Source organism: Leptodactylus fuscus, chromosome 7, assembly GCF_031893055.1.
Source record: "Leptodactylus fuscus isolate aLepFus1 chromosome 7, aLepFus1.hap2, whole genome shotgun sequence".
Taxonomy (NCBI): domain Eukaryota; kingdom Metazoa; phylum Chordata; class Amphibia; order Anura; family Leptodactylidae; genus Leptodactylus; species Leptodactylus fuscus.
Window position 1 is genome coordinate 120,602,915 of NC_134271.1, and position 26,940 is coordinate 120,629,854.

Below are 26,940 nucleotides of genomic sequence, written 5' to 3' on the forward strand. Positions count from 1 at the left end.
GCCGTGAGAAGGTGTTGCAGGAGATCCTTCTTCACTGCCAAATCCTGCCAGGTATAACTGAAAGAAGGGCCAGTTGGGGGGTTACTGCAATAGAGTGATTGCACACCTTAGTATAAAGGGCGAACACAGCATCCCAGAAGGGCATAAGAGCAACTGAAGTTTGTTTTAAATAATTTACTTCCTAAATGAAAATGAAAAAAATGAAAGTTTCTAAATAGTCTTTGTTAAAGATGTTGTACCATTTTCTTGCTGTGGAGTTTGTGCAAGTCCTGTACATAGCTGGCTGTGCTGTTGCTTCTAGATCCAAGCTCAAACAGCTTCTGGCTGTGTTGGCTCTCTCTGTCTACCCAAGCACCCAAATCAACAGGGAGAGCAAATCACACAGATGGTATAGTATCAGAGTGTAGATAGGAAAAAAGAGTTTCCAGACTTTGTAGGGGGAGGGATAGAATAACACAGTCTGTGTATCAGCAAAGACAGAAAAGGAGAGCACCCACAGCTACTCAGTAGAGGGAAGGAAGTAAAGATCAGTACAAGGGGGAAAGTATCCTTCATGGTCTGTAGGTAGGAAAATCAATCCAAGAGTTAAGCTGTGAGGATACAAAAGTGTTGTGCTTTCAGCTACAGAAGGTGTATGGACATTGTCCATCACATCACTATGGACCATGATGTGTATCCACTGTAAGTATTCAGAATGAATGACAGCAAGCAGAGATCTAGAAAACTGTGAGGAATTGATACAGAATGTATATTGGAAAATTGTAGAACTTTGTATTATATAAACAATAACATTTGTCTGAAAGTGGACAATCCCTTGAAGATAATATTTTATGCATTTTGACACTGTCACACAATTACATGTTACAGAATGGAAATTAAAAAAAAAAAAATGATTTGAAAAATTTATAGCGATACACCGGGAAAAAATATCTATTGTTCATGACAAAATAAAGACAATAAATGATTTAGAGAATATTACTCTATATTAACTCTAATGAATGTATTTGTTTTATCTCCACAGTATGTTCCTCCTGACCTTTGCATATGTAATTTTGTGCTGGAGCAGTCCCTTTCTGTCAGGGCCCTTCAAGAAATGCTGGCAAACACAACAGCAACTGGCCAAGAAGGGGTAAGTCTTTTATATCACTTGAAGCAAACCTCCAGAAACGTCAGTATTGTTTTTAGATACGCTAATGTGTTTAGACATTAGTGACAACCTATAAAAGTAGGAAGAAAGCTCTGCGAGACGTCTGTGTTAGGGCTTCTCAGTATGCTTTATAGATCACTTGCATTGCACCCACTCAACTGAATATTTATGGTAGAGACATGTATATTAGGGTATTTGTTCCTTTTCAGTATAATGATCACTTAGTTAGTCCCACCCACTGGAAATTGCCAAAGGTCCATAAATTTGCAGGTAAAACCAAAGTATTTCCTCCAAAATCATGTGTCCATTTGCCAGCACATGGAAGCAAGTTAGAACCTCTTCCAGCAGCTGGACTATGCGTTCTTATTCTGATATAGGGTGCATTCACACTGAGTAAACGCTAGCTTATTTTGTAGAGTAAAATTACACTTGTAAATTTTGCTATCCCATTGACTTCAATGACATTTTACAGGCGTATTTTTACAGGCGTATTTTTTACAGACGTATTTTTACACTTGTAAAAAAATATCATTGAAGTCAATGGGATAGCAAAATTTACAAGTGTAATTTTAGGGTGCATTCACACTGAGTAAACGCTAGCTTATTTTGTAGAGCAAAATTACACTTGTAAATTTTGCTATCCCATTGACTTCAATGATATTTTTTTACAAGTGTAAAAATACGCCTGTAAAAAATACGCCTGTAAAAAATACGCCTGTAAAAATACGCCTGTAAAATGTCATTGAAGTCAATGGGATAGCAAAATTTACAAGTGTAATTTTACTCTACAAAATAAGCTAGCGTTTACTCAGTGTGAATGCACCCTTACTCTACAAAATAAGCTAGCGTTTACTCAGTGTGAATGCACCCATAGATAGATTTCAAGTTTATTGTAGGTTCAAATTTGTTTATTATTACCTGTGTGTTGTGGTGTGTATTTATGTGTTGTGTATTCTTTGTTTTATGTATATTTATGCAATTTTTGTTGAGCTGTAATATGTAACTTTCCTTTGAGATTAATACAGCTATCTATCTATCTATCTATCTATCTATCTATCTATCTATCTATCTATCTATCTATCTACCTATCACTCTATTTGTATAAGAACATGTAGTCCTGATGATGCAAACTGTATAACCTTGCTCACATGCACTGGCAAATGGACATATGATTTTGAGGGTAATACCTTGGCAATACCCCCTGAATCATTACCCATTGAAGGTGGGCAGCATACAGCACCTAAATTGTATTTTTGTACCCTTAGACTGTGTTCACAATGTGTATTTAACAACATGCTGTTTTTAAAATTGCAGTCCTATACTTTTCAGGACTTCGCACATTTGTTACTATGCCAGTAAACAAGAGGTTTCAATTTAGTGACCATTAGTTTACAGCTGAAGTGTATAGTAAAATGAACCAGGCGTTACTGTAATGAAACAAAGCATGAAATTTTTAATTAAAAAGCTAATATCAATCAATCTGCCTAATATCAACTTGTGTCTACACAATGGTATATATACAGTACTTGAATGGCCTATGGGCCAAACAGCATCATACTGTAGCTGTAGCTGCACTGTTAATCAAGGAGTATATTGAGATATATAGGATATTCTCATATATATGTTATTTCCAGAATTAACATGGCTACAATCTTCCACATATAGAGCTTCATCTGTCTACAGGTTGTCTGTGGTATTGCAGCTCAATTCCATATATTTCAATGATGCTGAGATGCAATACCAGACACATGCCATGGATAGCAGTGAATGCTTATTCTGGCCATGTGGTTTTTTAAAAAAAACCCTGGGCAAAGTTTTTAATGACTAGATAAATAAAGAGATACATTGCCAACTATTACCAATAAGACGTTTTCTGCAAATATTGAAATGTTTAATGTTCTTAACACTGTAGAATGTAATTATATTACCTTAATGAAAAGGCAAATATTGCAAAACCACTGGGAAAAATATAAATATATTTATATGTAATTTTGCTAATATACTGTAGCTCCATTACCTCCATGTGTGAAAATGCAAGTAGACTGAATTCAAACATGCAGTTTTTGGTAGAGTTTTTCATGTCATTTTGTGAGCCAGACATAGGATTCTATAGTAACAGAATGAAAGGTATAAATACATTGCTTATACTTCAGTCTTTTATATTCACTTCTGTTTTGGGCACAAAAAAACTCCATGAAAAACAAGTGTGTTTGAGGCCTAAGGGCTTGTTTTTCAGATGGTATCAAAATTTACTCCAGCTGGATAATTTTAACTACATTACAACCCAATATCACTGGGAACTCACTGGGAAAGTCATCCATATGTCTCATTTATCTGTGATGATCCATGGTTTTACCATGGGATTATACACTGGGGCAAAACAGATGAAGGCTCCAGGCCTGGTATATCAATATCTCATCACAAGAAAAGTTTTCACATGTTTAATACACTTATACACACAAATGAAAGTAGATTCTTAGCATTGTGGTCTCAAATTTCTCCAAATACTAGACATGTTTACTTTGCCATAAGGTGGCCATACACCTTCAGTACCTTTTGGCTGACAGCTATTCATCTTGAATTTGGTTAAAGTTGTTTATAGTGATGATGACCTATCTACAGGACAGCTCATGAGTATCCAATAAGTGGGGTATGAGACCCAGACCCTGCACCGTTCAGCTGATCTGACTGCATCCCAGCATCATAAGCTACTGCATCCCTGTCCACTGTATAGAGGTGGTGCCGCAGCTTTGCTCCTATTACTTGAATAAGAGCAGAGCAGTTTTCAGCCCTATGCAGTGCCCTCTGGGATCATGTCGAATCAGCTGATTGGTTTGGAGTCTGGGTGTAGGACCCCCACTAAACATGCTGTCTATCTTGTGGATAGGTCATCAATGTGAAAAAAAACCCCTTGGGGCTGGAAAACCAATTTTAGCAAGCCACAGTAAAAATAACCTTCAAATTTAGATACATATAGGATATCACTTTTTGATACAATATCACAAAACAAGATTGTTTTTAAAATCTACCTATCGCATAATACTCATATCTGGATATGTGACGAAAATAGGAGCGGTAGGAAGAATCCTTTTAGGATCAGGCATGATGAATCCAACATGCCCAATCATTTTTTTCCTGTACATCTACTAAATGAAGCTCAGCCAAACATCTAATACACATTACATGGTTCACCAGTTCTGCTGAAATCACCATGTTTGGCCAAGGTTTATCTTCTATGTATGGCCATCATTATACCATTTCAATACACCCACAGTTTATGTCATCCTCACCAATACCACTGTTATACATTATGTCTAGGTATCTAGTATATCATTGATGAAATAGGTGCAAAACCTCTAGGGGATTAGAGATAGAATTGTAGCAGTATTTCATTTTCTTTGACATGTTCCTGGTGCCGCAGCTAGATCCCTTACAGGACAGCTAATCTCATGAACAGTTTAATTCCGCGTCCTCTGTCACAAGGTGTTACATTTGTGATGGGAGGATATAATTAGCTAACGTAAAACCTTGTGTTTCACACTGTAGCGATTAAGTGGAACAAACCAAAAAATATCAGAATAATTCAAGCCGTTTTTATTTCTCTGGTTCATAGATCCCAAAAAGGTCAATAAAAAAGATCTGAGGAACAGTTTATAATTGAATCAAAATAATACATTTCTTGTATTTTACTCTCAAATTATAATGGTACACAAGGGCCCTGGGCCATGCCACAACAATTGAAAAAAATTAAAAAAAATCACTTGGTGTATATATATATATATATATATATATATATATATATATATATATATATGGTTATGTGGGGAAAGATTTAGCAGAACTTGTCATTTATTTCTCTCTTCTTTCTCTGCTGAAAAAGAGTAATTCAGTCCAAAGGGTGGTCCCATGTGTGATTTGACAGCTATCTCTGTAGACATAGTCACTGTTAGGACCACCCACTAGAATCAATGACTCCTCAAAGGGATCCTATCTCTCAGACACAATTTTTTTCTAGGTACCACGTCGGAATAGCCTTAAGAAAGGCTATTTTTCTCCTACCTTTCGTTGTCTTCTCAGCCCCGCCGTTCGCCAGCAGCGTCCTCTTAAGCCTCTTCTTCCAGTGGTGGTTTGTAACTTCTAGGCCTCAGGCCTTGGGCAGAGCCGACTTCACATGCCCACAGGCCACGAGAAAATGGCCACTTACAATACTGTGCAAATGGCCATTTTCTCGTGGCCTGTGGGCATGCGCAGTCAGCTCTGTCTAAGGCCTAGAAAGTTACAAGCCACCGCCAGAACAAGAGGCTGAAGAGGATGCTGCTGACGAAGATGGAGGCGGTGCTGGAGAGAGCTGTCTCGCAACATTGGGGACGCCCCCAGTGCTGTTTCAGCACTGGGGCCCTCCCCCAGTGCTGCGAGAGAGCTAATTTGCATACCGTCAAGAACCGGAATTGTAGGCGAATGTGGAAAAGACAACGAAAGGTAGGAGAAGAATAGCCTTTCTTAAAGCTATTCCGACATGGTACCTTGAAAAAATTGCGTCTGCGTGATAGATTCCCATTAAAAGTATGGAAAGCACAAGAATTAAAAAAAAAAAAATTCCCACAAAACTGTTTAGCTATCTGTTCAGCTTCTCTTGCTCTATAACATGCTGCCTGCAGGATAACACAACATTTGTATTGTAATATTTCTCTCCTAATATAGTATGCAGAACTTTGCAAAACAGTCACGTCATTTCAGTGCCTGTTGGTGTGGGCAAAGGTGCCGTACATACACCATCACTTGAGGGTGTTGACAATTTGTTCATAGATAACACTGATCCTGGCCTTTTAAATCCTTTGACCCCACAGTGATGCCATAGTAGTCTATTAGATGGAAAGGCATGGCATAAGTTATACGCCTGTCAGTGTAGCTCTCACAAGCGATAATCCTTTGGAATTCCAAAACATTTTATAAGTTTCCACATGAAGTCCTTTCAGATGGACTAATCAAGTAAAAACCTTTCTTTTACATGAAACATATATTATTTAGCAAAAATAACACACTGTAACAAGACAGAATAAAGAGGATATCAAAAAACAATTCCATGCCATAATAATGTTATAACATTTAATCATGGGAAGAATATGCAAATCTATCTCCCATGATGTTAATATAGGGAGACAGTGCCTCAGTCATGCAGCCCACTAGGTGGCACTCCCTTTAACATCATGCCCGACCTTCCCAGAGGCCTTTGCTGCAATGATGTTAGATTTTACCAAGTCACTCACTCAGCCGAGGACAGCTGTTTCGATCTGATTGGATCTCTTCAGCCCGGCGCAGAGAAGACTAACTTGGCAGAGGTGAGAGGCTTCAGACCAGGTTAAGGGGATATTGTCACTCCTTAGGGAGAGACCACCATATAAGTGTGTAGAGACTTACCAAGCCATTTGCGCTCCACTGTGAGGGATCATGGGAAGAATATGCAAATATGTCTCCCATGATGTTAATATAGGGAGATGGTGCCTCAGTCATGCAGCCCACTAGGGGGCGCTCCCTTTAACATCATGCCTGACCTTCCCAGAGGCCTTTGCTGCAATGGTGCATTAAATTCTGTATATCCAAAATTGGTTCCAAAGCTGCAACGGATTCTGCAAAAATAGTTAATTGGCAAAAAAACAAAGTTATGACTCTTGTAGTGTTCTACACAAAAATTATGTAACAAAACAAGTCAACCACACCATTGTACAAAAATATAAAAGATAACTTTTATTAAATACTACTAAAATAGTATAACAACATGACACATGTAAATAATACAGGGATTACAGAGGGGTAGACAAGACTACATGTACTAATATGTTAACATAAGGATATGAAATGGATGGCTCCAAAAATTATATAGTAGCAGTAAAACATGCTTGTATTGTGCCAAAGTACTAAACCGTGTAAAAAGCTCGACATAGGAGTAATGACCCATATGACATTAGAACCACTTGTTCTAGGTGATATAAAACCTGAGATACAGATATTTAAATTGATCTCCAACCACCACCATTTTTACAACTGTACATATTGGCAGCATACATTGGGGCAGATAAACTTATAAATATGCCCCCAAATTTTGTGTAATTTGCACATATAAAAAATAAGGTGTACAGCATATTATGCAAATTATGCCAGAATTCTGGTCCTCTTTTATAAGTTGTTTATAAGCCTGTTTGAACCATGAACTAGAAATTGTGGCAAATAATTAGAAATTGCATCAATATTTTGGAAATGCACCAAAATGTTGTTCCAAAATTATGTCAGAAATGGTCTACCATCTAAAAGTGTGCCAGATTTTCAAACATCTGGTGAAGGTAAAGACTGTCTAGCCCAGTGGTTCTCAACCTTTCTAATGCCATGACCCCGCAATACAGTTCCTTATGTTGCGGTGACCCCATTCAGTTTGGAACACGCGTCCATAACAGCGTGCGTTCCAGCTGAATAGCGCTGCTGCAAACAGTAGCGTGGCTTCTCAGTGGCTAAAGCCATCAGAAATATGTATTTTCTGATGGCTTTAAGCATACCTTCCAACTTTTGAAGATCAGAAAGAGGGACAAAATATGTGGAGCGCGCAGTGGCAAATTTAGCTCCGCCCACTTATGTTGACTCTGCCCATTCTCATTCATTTTTCATGTGCTCCCACACAGTATAATCCTACATACATTATATGTCCCCCCGCCATCTCTCCCCCAGTTTCATATAACCCCTTCATCTGCCCCAGTTTCATGTCCCCCCTCCATCTCTGCCCCCAGTTTCATGTCCCCCCTCCATCTCTGCCTCCAGTTTCATGTCCCCCCATCTCTGCCCCCAGTTTCATGTCCCCCCATCTTTTCCCCAGTTTCATGTCCCCCCATCTTTTCCCCAGTTTCATGTCCCCCATCTCTTCCCCAGTTTCATGTCCCCCCATCTCTGCCTCCAGTGTCAAGCCGTACCCCCCTTCATCTGCCCACAGTTTCATGTCCCCCCATCTCTTCCCCAAGTTTCATGTCCCCATCTGTTCATGTTCCCATCTCTGCCCAGAGCTTCATGTCCCTCCATCTCTGAACCCATTGTCATGCCGTCCCCCCCTTCATCTGCCCACAGTTTCATGTCCCTCCATCTCTGCCCCCAGTGTCATGCCGTCCCCCCTTCATCTGCCCAGTTTCATGTCCCTCCATCTCTGCCCCCAGTGTCATGCCGTCCCCCCTTCATCTGCCCAGTTTCATGTCCCTCCATCTCTGCCCCAGTGTCATGCCGTCCCCCCCTTCATCTGCCCAGAGCTTCATGTCCCTCCATCTCTGCCCCAGTGTCATGCCGTCCCCCCCTTCATCTGCCCCTTCATTATGTTCCACCTTAATGTTTAAAACAACAAAAAAAAAAACACACCTTCCAACGCTCCTCCCGCTGCCCGCTCAGTCTCGCTCACTCATATAGTTGTAGCCGCGATGTGACGACATCACATCGCGGCTACACATACAGAAGCCGCAGCACAGCGTTAAAGCAGGAGCTGGCTGTGACAGCTCCTGCTTTAATCGCCTGTGTTTTCAATTCATCGGCGTCCTCCGGGCGCCGATCAGTTGAAACCGGGACATACGTCCCACCGACCGTGACGGTTGGGAGGTATGTGGCAACCCCTGTGTTTCGGTTGTTCGACCCCCGGGGTCGCGACCCATAGGTTGAGAACTGCTGGTCTAGTCTAACTTTGCATCATCAAAAATTAAACAGTATTAAGATAAGATAATTCTTAAATAGTCCCATCATGGGGAAATTCAGTGTGTTACAGCAGCGTAGATAATACAGTAATATACTGTATTACAAGAAAAGAACACATACAAGCTCAGAATAGCAAATAGAAAAAATACTAGGAGTCATAGAAAAAAGGAAAACAAAGACTCAGGATCATTTAGTTTTCTGTGTGGAGTGATCTTCACTTAGTCTGATGTGGATTATACAGCCTGACTGCGGTTGGGAGGAAGGATCTCCGATAGCGCTCCTTCTCATACTTGGGGTGAAGCAGTCGGTCACTGACAGTACTGCCCAGTGCTGTCATTGACTCATACATGGGATGGGAGTTGTTCTCCAGCATGGAACCCACCACGGACAGCAACCTATTAGTGTATCAGCCCAAGTCTGTACGGATCAGATTCTCTCTATTAGATAGAGCATTGCTAATGGAAACTTTAGAGTCTGTTTATTAATTTTCCAAAAATTTCAGGTTCAGCATCCCCAAACTAGTATCTCAAACTACTATTATAATCTGGGTTCCTACAGACCCAAGAGTACAATAAGCAGAGGCCCAGGGAAAGTGAGTGGCCATGATAAATAGTGGGCTCTGTTGAGGCCTGTATTTGAGCCTCAGCATTCATGTGGGTCACACTACCATAATGATGCTTGCATCTGTGTGTCATTGCACTGGCATGACCCACGTGACTGAATGACTTTTAGGTAGAGCTGAGGCCGAATCACAGGCCAACGTAGTCCCTAACGTCATTCAGGAGGCCAGAAGAGTCCTGAAGATGATGCCGATACATATGATTACGAGATTGGATTACAATGGGGTAAATGTGCAGTTACTTGCTGATTGGCCCCCTTGCTGCCTTGGGCCCTGGGCAACCACACATTTCACCCTTACATTTATGTTCCAAAAAATTTAAGAGTGGAGGCTATTAAAAAAAGCTGAGAAAGGACCAACCCTATGTAAATGCCCATAGTTTTAGAATATAGAATTCTAGCATTTAGACTCAATCAGAATATGAGAATCAATGATGCAAAGAAGGATAGATTTTCAAACACATATAGATTTTAGAATCAAGGAATAGAAAGCTAAAACCAAAACGTAGCACCAATATCTCATACTTGAATACCGTCTTCTCCTTTCCTGTGTAGTGTAAAAGTGGAAATTGTTTCTAATATTTCACAAAAATATTTATCTTGAAATAACATTGTATTTTTTAGTTTAGTATGTTTGCACCCGCACAGTTGATACTAAGATGGAATGTATGATGTAGAGAAATGACATTGTGATTGAATTCATTTGATACGCCTAGCCGAGGAGCAGATTCATCTTACATAGTTTTTTTTTACACCAGCTGTCCAAGCTGGATCTCAGAAGCAGTTATCAAATTCTCATTTTTAATGATCCTTTCAAGAGCAGCCAAACCAAGAAAATGGGAATTTTCTGGAAGTTTCCCTTAGATTTATACTAACGCTGACAGAATGTGTAGAGGATACAGTATCTATGACATGGAACTTCCTGTGTTATTTTACCAGTTCCTCCTACTCACATATCGGTAGAAATGGATCTGGTAATGGGAGAAGCTACTGTATGATGGCCATAGGCAGATCATAAAGACTCACTATTTATTTGCCTTATTATAATAACTAGTCTGAATTGTTTTGGGTTTTCTTTATAGTGGTCTCATGAAATCCTTCACAGGGAACTGACAATGGTGTACAATAATAGTAGGCGTAATATCCTACCAAACCCCTGCCGCTGCTGTGCTGCTCTTTCCCTTAACCACTTCCGGACCGCCCAGAGACTGTAAACATCCGGATAGTGGTTGCCTAGTTCTGACAGAACGTACCGGTACGTCCAGTCAGAACACAGTAGCTGGACAGAGATCTTGCAGCTGCTGACACTGGGAGCCGGATGTAACTTCAGCCAGAGCTCCCAGAGAGATGGCAATGAGCGCTGTATACATGGCTATGGGCGCCGCCATGATGCGACCGCCCTCTGACCCGGTCACGTGATCCGCCGGGAGCAGCGTCTTGCAAGAGCTGCTGGGTCCTACAGGACCCAGATTAGCTCTGTATACTGTGTATACAGCGTGCAAGAGGTTGTATTCCTCCTGCAACTGAGGCTATATGTACCAGCCCAAGTTATAGGAGAAATCAGCCTCCTTAAAGAAAAAAGTGATCAGATGTCCCCAAAGATCTCTTATGACCTTATGGGGACACAATCTGAAAAAAAAAAAAAAAAAAAAAAAAAAAAAAATTTATATATATATATATATATATATATATATATATATATATATATATATATATATATATATATTGTGTGTGGGGGGGTGTAGGCTCAGTGGTAGCAGCAGCGGACCCAGACAGTCAGAGACAGACACCAAAATCAGTTTGAACAGGGTTTTAGCCCTGTGTGTTTATTTTGCAAAAAAGGTTTAAAGGTGTTGGCAAACAAAATAAACAGGCCTTTACTTCAGGCAAAAACAGAAACACAAATACCTGCCCGGCTAGGCGACTAACTACACAGATGCACTCTGACTATACGTGTGGCTTGCTTCAACCACACGGACAAAACAAAGCAACAAAAAATACAAGCTGTGGAGCACCCACTGGTCTCACCAGTTTTCAGTTAGGATGGACAGGACCTGGCTCCACCACTCTCCCCCAGGAACTGCCCAGGACAGAAGTCTGGAGAGGCTTTATAGGCCTGTGATTAGGCCTAACTGTTCCCACCTGTGCACACAAGCTCCTTCCTGCAGTGGGATGAGAAGAGTTAACTGACAGATGCCTTGGTACAGCTATTGAAGCCCTCACTTACCACACATATGAGAGGACTCTGGGGGAGATATAGCGTCCTTCCAGGACTTTTCCTGTCACTTTCTTACAATATATAATTAAAAAGTTAAAAAAAAATGTAAATAAAATAATAATAAAAAATAATAATAATACGCTAATAAAACGCCATTATTAAAGGTTATAGCCCCACCCCCAAGGACACCATACAAAATAAAAATTACCGTAACGGAGAGGAAAAACTATTTTATAAAGTTTTTCAGTGACACTTTGTGTTATTAAATAAAAAATATAATAATAAATTGAAAATCAGACACAATTTCCCTCCTATTATGTTTATATTTTCCCTGATATAAATTTTTTTAAAACACATTCGAAAATAGAAACAACATAAAAATAAAGCCCTATGTGTCCCCGAAAAAAGACACAAAAATTAGTTGACTGAGACATACGGGAAAAATGTTACAACTCTCAAAACCGCAGATACAAAATAAACCTAAAATGTGTCTGGTCCTGGACCACATATTGGCCCGGTACTGAAGTGGTTATTGACATTTGTTAACCAGTCTCTAGTAAAGATGTGATGTCCTAATATACAGTATGAACCATGGTGTACCTGCGACATATCAATACCACTGAGGTCACCAATGGGGCCATTGATTGTCCGCAGCAGTTTCATGTCAAGATGACACAACATTGCTGCAGCCAGGTACACAAGGCAAGAGATTGGCAAGGTTTTTTTTTGTTATTTTATACCGTTGTCAGCTGCTTGTAATAAAAATTCATGGGGATCGAGTGGCTTTAGTGTAATCTAATGATGATGATGATGATCATTATACAGTCCTATGAAAAAGTTTGGGCACCCCTATTAATCTTAATCATTTTTAGTTCTAAATATTTTGGTGTTTGCAACAGCCATTTCAGTTTGATATATCTAATAACTGATGGACACAGTAATATTTCAGGATTGAAATGAGGTTTATTGTACTAACAGAAAATGCGCAATATGCATTAAACCAAAATTTGACCGGTGCAAAAGTATGGGCACCCTTATCATTTTATTGATTTGAATTCCCCTAACTACTTTTTACTGACTTACTGAAGCACAAAATTGGTTTTGTAACCTCAGTGAGCTTTGAACTTCATAGCCAGGTGTATCCAATCATGAGAAAAGGTATTTAAGGTGGCCAATTGCAAGTTGTTCTACTATTTGAATCTCCTCTGAAGAGTGGCATCATGGGCTACTCAAAACAACTCTCAAATGATCTGAAAACAAAGATTGTTCAACATAGTTGTTCAGCGGAAGGATACAAAAAGCTGTCTCAGAGATTTAACCTGTCAGTTTCCACTGTGAGGAACATAGTAAGGAAATGGAAGACCACAGGGACAGTTCTTGTTAAGCCCAGAAGTGGCAGGCCAAGAAAAATATCAGAAAGGCAGAGAAGAAGAATGGTGAGAACAGTCAAGGACAATCCACAGACCACCTCCAAAGAGCTGCAGCATCATCTTGCTGCAGATGGTGTCACTGTGCATCGGTCAACTATACAGCGCACTTTGCACAAATAGAAGCTGTATGGGAGAGTGATGAGAAAGAAGCCGTTTCTGCACGTACGCCACAAATAGAGTTGCCTGAGGTATGAAAAAGCACATTTGGACAAGGCAGCTTCATTTTGGAAACAAAAATTGAGTTGTTTGGTTATAAAAAAAAAGGCGTTATGCATGGCGTCCAAAAAGAAACAGCATTCCAAGAAAAAAACATGCTACCCACTGTAAAATTTGGTGGAGGTTCCATCATGTTTTGGGGCTGTGTGGCCAATGCCGGCATCGGGAATCTTGTTAAAGTTGAGGGTCGCATGGATTCCACTCAGTATCAGCAGATTCTTGAGAATAATGTTCAAGAATCAGTGACGAAGTTGAAGTTACGCCGGGGATGGATATTTCAGCAAGACAATGATCCAAAACACCGCTCCAAATCCTCAGGCATTCATGCAGAGGAACAATTACAATGTTCTGGAATGGCCATCCCAGTCCCCAGACCTGAATATCATTGAACATCTGTGGGATGATGTGAAGCGGGCTGTCCATGCTCGGCGACCATCTAACTTAACTGAACTTGAATTGTTTGTCCAAAATACCTTTATCCAGGATCCAGGAACTGATTAAAAGCTACAGGAAGCGACTAGAGGCTGTTATCTTTGCAAAAGGAGGATCTACTAAATATTAATGTCACTTTTCTGTTGAGGTGCCCATACTTTTGCACCGGTCAAATTTTGGTTTAATGCATATTGCGCATTTTCTGTTAGTACAATAAACCTCATTTCAATCCTGAAATATTACTGTGTCCATCAGTTATTAGATATATCAAACTGAAATGGCTGTTATAAACACCAAAATATTTAGAACTAAAAATGATTAAGATTAATAGGGGTGCCCAAACTTTTTCATAGGACTGTAATTATGTAAAAAGTTTTTAATTCATATTTTCAAAAATAAAGTCTCTAATGTCATTTGTGTTAAATCTTCACCTTCTCTGGACTCATTTACTGACACTTTATTCACAGTTTACCTGGAAATTTACAATTCCTCTTCTTCTCAGCTATGTTTTCCTGTTTTTATTGTGAAATAAGTTATGATAAAAGTTATTAGCCCCTGTTATTGCTCAGTATAGGAAAATCTGCCATCAGTATCTAATCATCTGCCCATAAACAGCAGAATGCATTGTAATGGGAGATGTAAGGTGAGGCATACTGTTAATACTGTTAAATGGATCTCCGGCCTCGAATAAGAAGTTATGTAACATTCTGAGGCTAAGTTCACATCTGCATTGGAGTTTTTGCCTAAAATCGGCATAGAAAAAAGTCCTGCAAGGAGGACTTTTCTCTCTCCCAGGAAACCCAGTGGATCCCATTTGTCTTTAATGGCCCTAGGGTTTTACAAACGTAATAGGAACTATTGCCAGACAAAAAAGTGCTGCAAGTCCAACTTTTTCATCCGGTGGTTCCAGTTTAAAATAACGGACACCCAATAGATCCTTTTACAGTCAGTGGGGCACCGTTGGGGTCTGCTATTTTAGTGGTCCTTGTGTCCTTTAGTGGTTCTCCAACAGACCAGAACAAGGGACACATCATCGCAGATGTGAACATAGGGTAATAGCTTGGGTAGCTAGTTGTAAGGTGATGTTGCCATTCACTGACCACAAACAGAGATCCTAAAAATGTTTAGGAGATGGTTAAAAATGTTTCATTAAATTAAACTTGTCTTTTTTAATATTGCATGTAATTTATAATCCCTGTATGGCAAAATGTTCAGCGAGGTTTAGTGATACTTATGCTTTGACATATATCTGTAGTATCTCTCAAGAATCTCTACCAGTGATCATCTGACGTACTTCAGAATGAGAAAACATAATAAAATAATAACCATTGAGCTCTCAATATGACAAACTCCATTGTTGTGACGTGCAAAGCCTGCTCACCACACTCGCTCATCCATTTCCCAGCCAGGTGCCAGCAGTCAGAGCAAGCATCAGGATCCCATAGAAGAAGAATAGCGCTACATTAATGGATTGATAATGACTGACCCCATCAGTGCACTGGAAAAATACAAAGTCAATTCCATTTTCTGCTTTTCCCATACTTCCAGGGCCATGACCCCTCACCACATCTCATTTACCTCAGCATTGTGATGACTGGTCAGTCGCTTGCTGCAGCAGTGATGTCAGTGTGCATGGTGCATCAAAGAGGAGGTCAACAATTGGCTGTTGTAGCATAGACTGCGGGGTGATGGTGCAGAGTACTGTGGTTATTCTTAAGGCCAGTAAAATCCCTTTTAAAATAGAAAAAAACCCATAAAAAACAAATGTATGATACATAGCGTTACCTATAGCAAAAAAATCCTCCCATCTGATTGCCTGCTATACACGGATAGCACACTGAACATGGCCACGGTTGTCTGCAACCAGCCTTAGGCCCCTTAGTGTCCCTGCAAAGCCCTGTCCCTGTAGTACAGGATCCCTCACAAGAAATTTCAGAAATGTAGCCTAGGTTACTGTATAAAACGTATATATCTCTGCTATGTTATTATTGTGCTAGGTTGACTAATTTGAAAATAAAGTAATAAAGGTAAGTATACATTCTATATATACTGCAGATAAAAGGATCATTTACAATAATAACATGATATTGCATTCCTTTATATAAACATGGTCTAAAGAGAAGAATATCAAGGGGCTCCAAATGCAAATATACTGTAGTATCATATACTATTCTACTTCTGCAAGCAGCTCCAACAATATGTTAGCACTACGGCAGGTTTGTTCTTGTCTGTGCAGCTGACACATGGATGAGCTGGCTTCTATAGGACACAGGGGAACATACACAACAAACCTGGAGCTGCCATGGCAGCCTCTGCTTGTCTCTATGATTTGTAGGTAGAAAACATATTGTATATGTTAGTACTTGATAAGTGGACACTTAATAACATATGTACACTCACCGGCCACTTTATTAGGTACACCATGCTAGTAACGGGTTGGACCCCCTTTTGCCTTCAGAACTGCCTCAATTCTTCGTGGCATAGATTCAACAAGGTGCTGGAAGCATTCCTCAGAGATTTTGGTCCATATTGACATGATGGCATCACACAGTTGCCGCAGATTTGTCGGTTGCACATCCATGATGCGAATCTCCTGTTCCACCACATCCCAAAGATGCTCTATTGGATTGAGATCTGGTGACTGTGGAGGCCATTGGAGTACAGTGAACTCATTGTCATGTTCAAGAAACCAGTCTGAGATGATTCCAGCTTTATGACATGGCGCATTATCCTGCTGAAAGTAGCCATCAGATGTTGGGTACATTGTGGTCATAAAGGGATGGACATGGTCAGCAACAATACTCAGGTAGGCTTTGGCGTTGCAACGATGCTCAATTGGTACCAAGGGGCCCAAAGAGTGCCAAGAAAATATTCCCCACACCATGACACCACCACCACCAGCCTGAACCGTTGATACAAGGCAGGATGGATCCATGCTTTCATGTTGTTGACGCCAAATTCTGACCCTACCATCCGAATGTCGCAGCAGAAATCGAGACTCATCAGACCAGGCAACATTTTTCCAATCTTCAATTGTCCAATTTCGATGAGCTTGTGCAAATTGTAGCCTCAGTTTCCTGTTCTTAGCTGAAAGGAGTGGTACCCGGTGTGGTCTTCTGCTGCTGTAGCCCATCTGCCTCAAAGTTCGACGTACTGTGCGTTCAGAGATGCTCTTCTGGCTACCTTGGTTGTAACGGGTGGCTATTTGAGTCACTGTTGCCTTTCTATCAGCTCGAACCAGTCTGGCCATTCTCCTCTGACCTCTGGCATCAACAACGCATTTCCGCCCACAGAACTGCCGCTCACTGGATGTTTTTTCGTTTTCGGACCATTCTCTGTAAACCCTAGAGATGGTTGTGCGTGAAAATCCCAGTAGATCAGCAGTTTCTGAAATACTCAGACCAGCCCTTCTGGCACCAACAACCATGCCACGTTCAAAGGCACTCAAATCACCTTTCTTCCCCATACTGATGCTCGGTTTGAACTGCAGGAGATTGTCTTGACCATGTCTACATGCCTAAATGCACTGAGTTGCCGCCATGTGATTGGCTGATTAGAAATTAAGTGTTAACGAGCAGTTGGACAGGTGTACCTAATAAAGTGGCCGGTGAGTGTATATTGACATCATTTTTATATTTACTGTGTATGTACATATATATTACATATGATATTGTGACCTTGATGTAAGTAGGCCAAGTGGATGTATCGTGTGCTAGTGACATGATCTATGAAGCCAATGTAACACTCACTCTGTTATTTTGTTTCCAACCTTGATAGCCTAGTGACCTGTCCAGATGGGTACGTTCTTCTGTCTCCTCTCTCCTACCACTCTTCTTTTTTTTTTTTGCATGGGGATTGTGATGATTTGATCATTTTCACTTGAGAGCCCAGCACGTCATCTTTTCTCCATGCTATAGATGTTATGTATTTTTAATGAAAAATGTAAATGTGGCCATCTGTCACTCTGGTGACTGTAGCTAAACAAATAGTCTGTCATTCCACCGGCAGAAATGATGTTTAATATTTTATAGTGTATGATACTAGTATATTAAGAGGCATAAGACAAGGGAAGGGGGTGGAAGAAGTAGAGCCCACAGAAGTCAGACCCCCTACCAGTTCTAGCAATATTTATAGGAAAATACAATAAAGTATTTAAAGACCCATTCATTACTCACCTGACAATCCCCTATTCTAGCCCTGCCATTCTGGTGCTCCCTATCGGTCCTTCTTTGTTTAGTGTTCTGCACTGCAACTATGATGTGCCTGACTACCTACATGACAGCTGCACCCAAACCCTGGCCTCAGCCGTCATGTAACCTGCACACACCATTGAGGCCTGTCATTGGCTGCAGCCGGCACTTGGGTAGTTGAGCATGTCATTGCCGAAGCACAGACTAGATGGGAACGCCTGAGTGACAGAGCTGGAACCACAGGGGAATTTATCAATTGTGTAATGGGCCTTTTATTATTGTATGGCAATTCCTGCACTTGGCCCAGTCTTTGATGATTTTACAAAACACATTAATGGCTTATATGTCTTCTTTAAAGTCCGCACACAATATATATGCTGCAGATATTGTATTGCACAAAATCAACAGCGTATCTGCCTGAAATTCATGTAGGCCAATGGGTGTTTGTTTGTTTTTTACAAATTTTATGCATAATATTCTGTATTATACAATGGATCAATTATAGAAAAATCAAGGAATAAATAACAGGATATCCAGGTCTCGTCATCCATAAATGTCATATAGAGATGTGTGGTATAATTTATCGTGTTTTATGTGGGTACTACACATTGATTATTGCATTTATAACTTGGAAACCTGTGTCATGCCTTTACATTTAGTCTCCCCATAACATGTTCAGTCAGGCGAGACTCAGGTTACTAATAGCTAAGACAACATACATTTCCAGTGTGGTAAATAGCAGAGGGTAACACCAGTAAAATTGTCATGTTTGGAAGGAAGGGTGACCTGGCCTAAGGTGCTCCCAAGTGAAAAGGTTTGCTCATCAGTCTGCCCTGTATGGTTTTCTTCCTTTCTCTTCTTGTTCCCCAGGTCCTTTTCTTTGCCTGTTTAGGTTTTTCGGATGGATCTGTGTGCTGACTGCTCGCTCTGTAATAATCTTTTTTTTTCTAACCAGTTTGAAACCAATTTTTTGAATAGCGGGACAGAAATGTCTACAGGTTTGCTTACCTCTAGTGGCCTGACTCTAAGCTCGGTACAAAATTACTGTCCTAACCAGATTTAGGATCACAAAGTGTTAATGCAAATGACCATTTCTTTATATATCATACCACAAATACCCATGATTTTACTCTGAGACTGGCTTCTGATAGTGGCCAAAGGTTCAGAGATTCATTACCACATGAACAGTGGTGTAACTAGAGGCTTAAGGGCGCTCATGCGAAAGTCCAGCTTGGGCCCCCCACAGCAATTTTCTCCCCTTTAGCGATACAACCTTTCTCCCTCAGAATCTGTCCTTGACTATACTCAGACTAGTTGCTCCATTTGACATGAAACAGTTTTTTTTTTTTTTTTTTTTTTGACAGTGGGAGACTTAAGTGTCATATGTTTTCTCACTCCAGTTCACCAGAGGACAGGGGTAATACATTTACAGTGCCAGTGATCAGAGGGATAAAGAAATGTGATCAAAGAAGTTTAATCAGCCTTTGTGTAGTGAGAGTGACCTATGGATCCAGTGGTAGATGGGATCACTATGAAGCATTTAAGTTATGCCAGTGCTTATGGGTCCCCTGGGCCCAGGTGCAATTGCACTCTCTGCACCCCCTCAAGTTACGCCCATGATTTCCCCAAAAGCTTCCTATGGGTGGGTTTACACATGTGGTTTATTTACAGCAGAGTGTCAATGCAGCGCATGTTTATACCACATAATGCCACCTAAAGAAAATGTCAGCTTTTATCCAAAAGCCTCTGAGAACCTAAAGAGGAAACAGGAAACCCAATATGAAACCAGTCATAGAACATTGTAGAGGACATCATCATATTTATACATAGTTCAATAAATGCACAATTACCTTGAAAACCACAGTTTTCTAAATAAAAAAATAGGGGTCAAGTGCGGTCGGGGCTCAGGTTTTTAAGCCCCAATACAGAGACCTGGAGGTCCTGGTATACACATTGAACTTTGCATATTTTTAAAAATGGCGTTTTTTCAAGGTTATGGCGCAACCATTGGACTATCAAAAAGTATGATGGTGCTCAGCATAATGTCCTGAACAATACAATGTCACTGATTTATTGTTATGTTTCCTCATGTCAGACTCCCTTTAAGCTGGCTATATAAATGACATTAATATCAGACAAACCTGCCAGCCATCTAATGTGTATGGAGGCCTCCCGACTATCCCAGATGTTAGGATATAAAAGGCTCAGGCTTTAGGATATCAACATTACTAACCCATTTGTTCCAAGGGGAGATAATCTGCAACTAAAGGTGTCTAGTATCAGCTTTCTTCCCCCATTCAGAACATATGCTCTCTCAGCCAAGCTTAGTGTGCATGCATATAGGAGGCTTGAGAGAAATAGCAGTCAGCCGATCTTGACTTTAGCTGACAGCTATGTGAGCTGAATACTTATCCTTGTCAGCATCTTGTCCATGTCTGTAGAAGATCCAGTGTCTGGGCTCCAGGCCCTGGTGATACATACAGCATTTGATGTCAGATGTTAGTGCCGATATCTAGACGTGTACAATAGATAATCCTTAGGTGGGTCAGACATTTTCCTGTGCCTGTCAGCTGGGGTCAGTAATGTTCTTCATTGTTAGGGTTTGTTCACACGGTAGAATCTGATGCTGATTTTGAGGTTGGTTTCGCCCCAACTCATACCTCCCAACTTTCAAATGACAGAAAGAGGGACAAAATGCATGGCACGTTATGCAAATTTAGCTCCACCCACTTCTGTGTTCACCCCACCCATTATAATCCATTTTTCCATGTGTCCCCACACAGTATAATACTCCTACAGTCACCTGAACATTATGTGTCCCCACATTATAACGTTCTCCTTCAACTGCCCCATAGTATTAAGTCTCTCTCCTGGTGCCCGTTTAAACTACAGAGGGACACGAAACTGGGGCAGCTGATGGGTGACATTAAACAGTGGGGGTAGTTGGAGGGGACAGTAAATGAATGGCAGCTGGAGCAGGACATGAAACTGGGGGCAACTAGATACAAACAGATCCCCTTCCAGCTACTCCCACAGTTTAATGTCCTCCTCCAGTGACCCCCATTGGTTAATGTCCCCTTCCAGTTGTCCCCATTTTAGTGTCCCTCTTATTCCCCCCCAGTTTAATTGCCCCCTTCATCTGTCCCCAATTTAATATCCCTTTTCGTCTGCCCCCAGTTTAATGTCCCCCCTCAATCTCTGTCCCCAGTTTAGTGTACCCCCTCCATCTCTGCCCCCAGTATAATGTCCCTCTTCTATCTCTGCCCCTAGTTTCATGTCCCCCCTCCATCTCTGCTCCCAGTATAATGTTCTCCTTCCATCTCTGCCCCTAGATTAATGTTCCTCCTCAATTTGTCATCAAAGTTTAACATAGAAACACTGATACTCGCCTTTCCTCGATCCCCTGCTGTTCTGTCTGCAGTCTCAGTCTGTTCTGGAAAGCTGCGGGCGCGATGTGAGTGACGTCATCACATCGCACCCAGAGGTGGAGCCGGAGCGTCCTCTAGACGCACATGAGTTGAAACCGGGACATACATCCTGCCAACCAGGACTGCGGGACATGACCCTGAATCCAGGAACGTCCCACAGAAACCGGGACAGTTGGGACATAAGTGACACACTCAGCCATGATTCTGCCTTCTATTGCTTCTATTGAAGGATGAGATCACAGCAGGACGCTGAAAAAAATAAGCATCCTATTCGATCTAGTCACGGATTTCGTGGCTGATTCAGCTGCAAAGCCCACAATGTAACACTCTCTACTGATCAGGTCCATTCATCTGTTGCAAATCCGCAGGGAGCCTTAAATTCCTTTTCATTTTTTGCCTTCCTCTTCATTTTCCACTATCTAGCCATACCATCCATGGGAATCAGTAGTACACAGGAACCAGGGGACATACTATATCTTCCTGCAATCCTCGTTTTTTTTGTTTCAGAAGATACAAATAATAAATCTTGGTCACAGATACTCTTTTATACATACTGTAACACCATCACCCCTATAAAAACCAAGATATGAGAATATTTATAGAATTGTAATGCAGTCTTAGGGTCAGGCCATTGCTATATAATGAACCATTGCTAATCCGATCACAGATTTACAATGGTCTATTGTATGTTATGAGTGACTTTTTATTTTCTAACCACAATATATTTTATTGATTATTCCTCTTCTTGACTGATACATTATAAAAGTCAACCAAGATGAATATGGAATTTAACACATTTAACACTATCATAAATGTGAACATAATTGGACTACAAAACCACTGTATTCATGTTTATTTTGTTATTTTTAATTTTGCTAATCCTGGGCTGAAACAAAAAAAAAAAAAAAAAAAAAAAAAATATATATATATATATATATATATATGGGATCTTTTAAACAAATCACTGTATTATGTTAACTTTGTGGCAATATTCTATATATACTCTCCAGTACTATTATTTAGCAAAATATAATTATTAGTTTGTGCATTAGTGACTGTTTCACTCTTTCCAGAGAAACTGATTATATATGTCTGATCATTAAGGTTATATGTATGATTAGGATTATATATGGATTTTTATTTTGCATGGATTTCAATGCAGAAAATTCACACTGTTATCCATTATCATGAAAGTCAATTAGAAATTCTATGTTTACAAGGCGGGAATGATACATGGATTTTTTCCATGTGGAAATTGACCAAAGGTACAAAGTTTAAAAATGTATTTTGTACGGCAAAGAATGTGTATGTACCCTGTGGCTCCAACTGGTGGGGTCCATGAATATTTAGAATGTATGAGGGAATGGCGCGTATTTAGTACTATTTACAGCTTGTATTTTGCATCAAGTGTGCTGTACTATCCAAGAGGGCAGCCAGTTCGTAAAAGTAATGGATTGTGGACCTTTAACCCTTTAATGACCCCCAGCCCACCATCTTCAGTGTATGACCACTATGTGGAGAGATTTGAATAGAGTGGGAGTCAAGCTTGCACACTAAGGGTGAGTTCACACTGAGTATACGCCAGCTTATTCTGAACGTAAAACACGTTCAGAATCAGCGCGTATAAAGCAGTTCTCATTCATTTCTATGGGAGCCGGCATACGAGTGCTCCCCATAGAAATGAATGGGCTGCATTTTTCACTACGAGCACTCCCATTGAAGTGAATGGAAAGTGCCCGCGTGTTCGGCTAGCTCTGCTCATGCCGAACCATACACGCGAGCACTTTCCATTCACTTCAATGGGAGTGCTCGTAGTGAAAAAAGCAGCCCATTCATTTCTATGGGGAGCGCTCGTATGCCGGCTCCCATAGAAATGAATGAGAACTGCTTTATACGCGCTGATTCTGAACGTGTTTTACGTTCAGAATAAGCTGGCGTATACTCAGTGTGAACTCACCCTAAGGCTGCGTTCACACAGAGTTTTTGGTCAGGATTTTGAGACTGAATTCGCCTCAAAATCCTGACCAAAAAGACGCTCCCATTGATTTCAATGGGAACCAGTTTTTTTTTTTTTCCGGGAGCCATCTGTTCTGGCTCCCGGAAAAAAGAATGGGCATGCTCATTCTTTAGGTGGCTTGTGCCTCACGAATCCGCTTGAAGACTCTCCCTCCTGACTAGGCCCAATCATTTGGGCCTAATCCGGAATGCAGTGCCGCGACTGAATGCTGGTGCAGTGCCTCGGCATCCAGTCGTGGCTACCCTGTATTTTGGACCAGAACCCGAGGTGGCCTCCGCCTCAGATTCCGGTCCAAAATACTCTGTCTGAACTTAGCCTTATATGCAGGTTCTGTGTTGTCCCACGCTGTCCTAATGAGCTCCTGCTCTAATGGACTGGAGAACCTCTATACAGTTAGCCGTGGGACCTTACTATCTGTACACTAAGCCCAAAAAGTGTTCAAAATAATAACAAAAATGCAATTATTTTGCATAAAAAAATTCTTGTACAATCATTAGAAAAAAAAGAGAAAAACCTGCTATCCACTTGATAGTATTAACTTGAAAAAATTATTTAACAGGTTATTGTGTAAAAAATGTGAACAATATAAAACTTGTTGAAAATTGCTTTTTAGATATAATGGTAACAGAAAGTCTGCAGAAGAAAACTCTGTGAACTTTCTGTTCAAAACGCTGCAGGAAGAACCACGATGCATTCCCGCAACACTTTAGCGCTGCGTTTCCGCCTAAATTTCTTTATGCTACACCTTCAGTAAAAACATGAAATTTGGCATATTGTCTGAAAATCTAAATTTTGTATCTGTGCTTTTCTATACAGCTTTTTCCTCACAGTGACCTCCACATAAGTCTTTGACAAACACAACTGGTTTAAGTTTTTTAGCATATGTGATAGAGCCACAGCACTACATAATACATAGCATAGATGTTCTGTTCCTTTAGCTGTTGTGCATCTTTGAAACCCTTCCCTTGGCATTCACTACAGCTGAGCTGTCAGAATGAGAGTGGTGACGCAACCCTTTTAAAGAAAAAAAAAAAAAATTCTGCTCCTTTAGTTGGTGTGTTACAGACCCAGTGGCAGAGAAGAGACCCCTGGGACAGTGTGCAGGGTGGACATTTGCTCATTTGAGTGTGTTGGCTGCAGAGATGAGACAATCCTGCTGAGTGTGCACAGCTGAGATCTCTATCGTGTTGGCAGGATTGCCTTCTATTAACTCCCTTACTCCTGTGATCAATCAAAACACATTCCTTTTAGATGTACTAGATTTGCAGTACTGGCTCTAATTTTTGATATTTATGTAACTTTTGAAATTTTTAATTTATTGCTGACATTTTTGCAGTCATTCAGATTTACAGTATGGCGTATGATAAGTCATCCGTTTCCCCCAGAGCCATTCAACATATACTAGTAGGTCTGACGTTAGGCGTTATATACATAAGTGGGTTCTGTCTTTGAAACACGATCTGTGTTCGGACCACATTTCCCAGTTATGAACTCAACTATGTGGACGAAACTCACTGCACCATTATGGGTTATGATGCAATGAACTCCCAAATGGCTGGACCGGTACTCTAGTGAACTCACATTAGGTCAGTTCAGTATACTTCAAGAGCTCTGTGCATCATAACTTACAACTGGTTGTGGTCATTCTAGGAGATATAACGCACACAGGTCTTTAGCTATATTCACACATCAGTGCCATTTTTCACGGGCCCAACATCTATGAAAACAGACATATCAGTCCGTTCAAGTCCATGGAATGAACTTATTGACATGACTAACAGCCGTTATATAAAACCCATGAATATCTATGGATCTATGTACACGCCTCTATCTATGTCCATTTTGATAGATAAAGATAGAGCATGTCAGTTTGTTTGGTCGTGAAAAAGGGTCTGTCAAAAAAATGACATAGAAATTGTTACTAAAATGCCCTTTACAAAAATGATACGATCGTGTGAATAAGGCCTTAGGCCCAGTTCACATCTGCGTTTGGTATTCCATTCGCGGAGTCCGCTTTGGGACCTCCAAATGGAAGCCTATACACATTAAAAAGCAGTCAGCTAAGAAACCACATGGGCCCCATAGACTATAAAGGGATCCGTGTGGTTTCTGCATGAAACATGTGGAGAGAAAAGTGCTGCTTGCGTGCAGACACTGAGCGGAAACCACACGGACCCCGTTATAGTCTATAGGGTCCATGTGGTTTCTTAGCTAACCACTTTTTAATGCGTATAGGTTTCCATTCAGGGGGTTCCCATACTGAAAACAGATGTGAACCAGGCCTTAAAGAGAGAGAAACAAAGCTTTGTAATCTTTTTGATGCAGTTGTGATTTATAAAAAAAAAAACTTTACAGTTAACCAATGTTTTGGTCCAAAATTGTGTAATAGGTAATGTCCTAACATCATCCAATCAGGAATGCCCCAAAAACAGCAGCAAACTATCCCCTCTGACAGATAAACTTGTTGTATTTGCCGTCCAAATTCATGGAACTGTCCAGGAAATATTGGCGTATATTGCCTGTCACAAATCCTCATCACAAGCACCATCCTAGAAAAACAAACAACTTTTTGGTTCCTTTTTTACTAGTAAGTACATACTATAACGGCTGCAAACTCAAAAATTATTTTCTGCCATTTTTTTGTCAAAATGTGTTAAATTTTTAAGCCAGAACTTTTGACTTTACACCAGGCTTTGTAGGAGGCAAACAGAGAACAGCAGGGATGAAAGTAATCGCCATTTCCCCACATTTTGACCTTCTGCCTGTCTTTGATTTCTATGTTTTATTTATTACTTTTTGCTCTTTGCTTTTTTTATTAGCTTCTAGTCTGTAACCATGTTTGCGGCTACAAATAGGCGAACCTTAAAGAAACATTTGTCTTTAAATGGTTTTACTAGGCTTTATAAAACATATACATTTTGAGCTTCATTGAACTGCATTTGTTACATAACGTAAAGAAAAAAGAAAAGAAATCTATCATCTCTTCACTGAGCGGTAAGGAGGGAAAGGGCCCAGGAAACGTGATGATGAGGGCTGCAGATTTTTTAAGATGGGCATTTCCTATTCCAATCTTAATATAGGGCACTAAACACTGCTGATTTATAAGTGGCTCTGGCCTTTCAATAAATCACGCACACACGTATACTAGAATGGAAATACACACCAGTTAGAAAACTACCGTGAGTTATAAGAAATATGTCGGGTCAAGACGTCCCTGGCCAACCCTGCTATGCATCCTTTCCACATTTGCTGAAAGAAGCGAGAATGGGGAATGCATCTCAAATTCTTCTTGCCCTAAATATGTGCCACATTGTCACACATCTACGCCACAAAAAGAGGTACAGTTGTGTTGTTAAATTATCCCCTGTAGATATCAAGCTAGAGACCTATTTCCTGGTTTTGACTGCATAGAAAGTAAAATGGTAAACCTTGCACAATGTGCTATTTTTTTTTATTCCGTCACCTTTAAAAGATTAAAACCATCTAGCCAATGTATTATTACTTACAACCTGCGATGGACTGCTTGGT

At 40.4% G+C, this 26,940-nt stretch overlaps 1 protein-coding gene across 5 annotated transcripts in view; it reads left to right on the top strand.

Moving 5' to 3' along the window:
- Positions 1-26,940, top strand: part of RYR3 (ryanodine receptor 3) — a 485,624-nt gene that overhangs the window by 179,848 nt on the left and 278,836 nt on the right. For 3 of the 5 annotated variants that reach the window (XM_075282947.1, XM_075282949.1, XM_075282948.1), the window contains 2 exons: positions 1,022-1,129; positions 17,555-17,575. In XM_075282947.1, the coding sequence (XP_075139048.1) occupies positions 1,022-1,129; positions 17,555-17,575 (129 nt within the window). The remainder of the gene's footprint in view (positions 1-1,021; positions 1,130-17,554; positions 17,576-26,940) is intronic. The other 2 variants (XM_075282950.1, XM_075282951.1) reach the window with 1 other exon arrangement.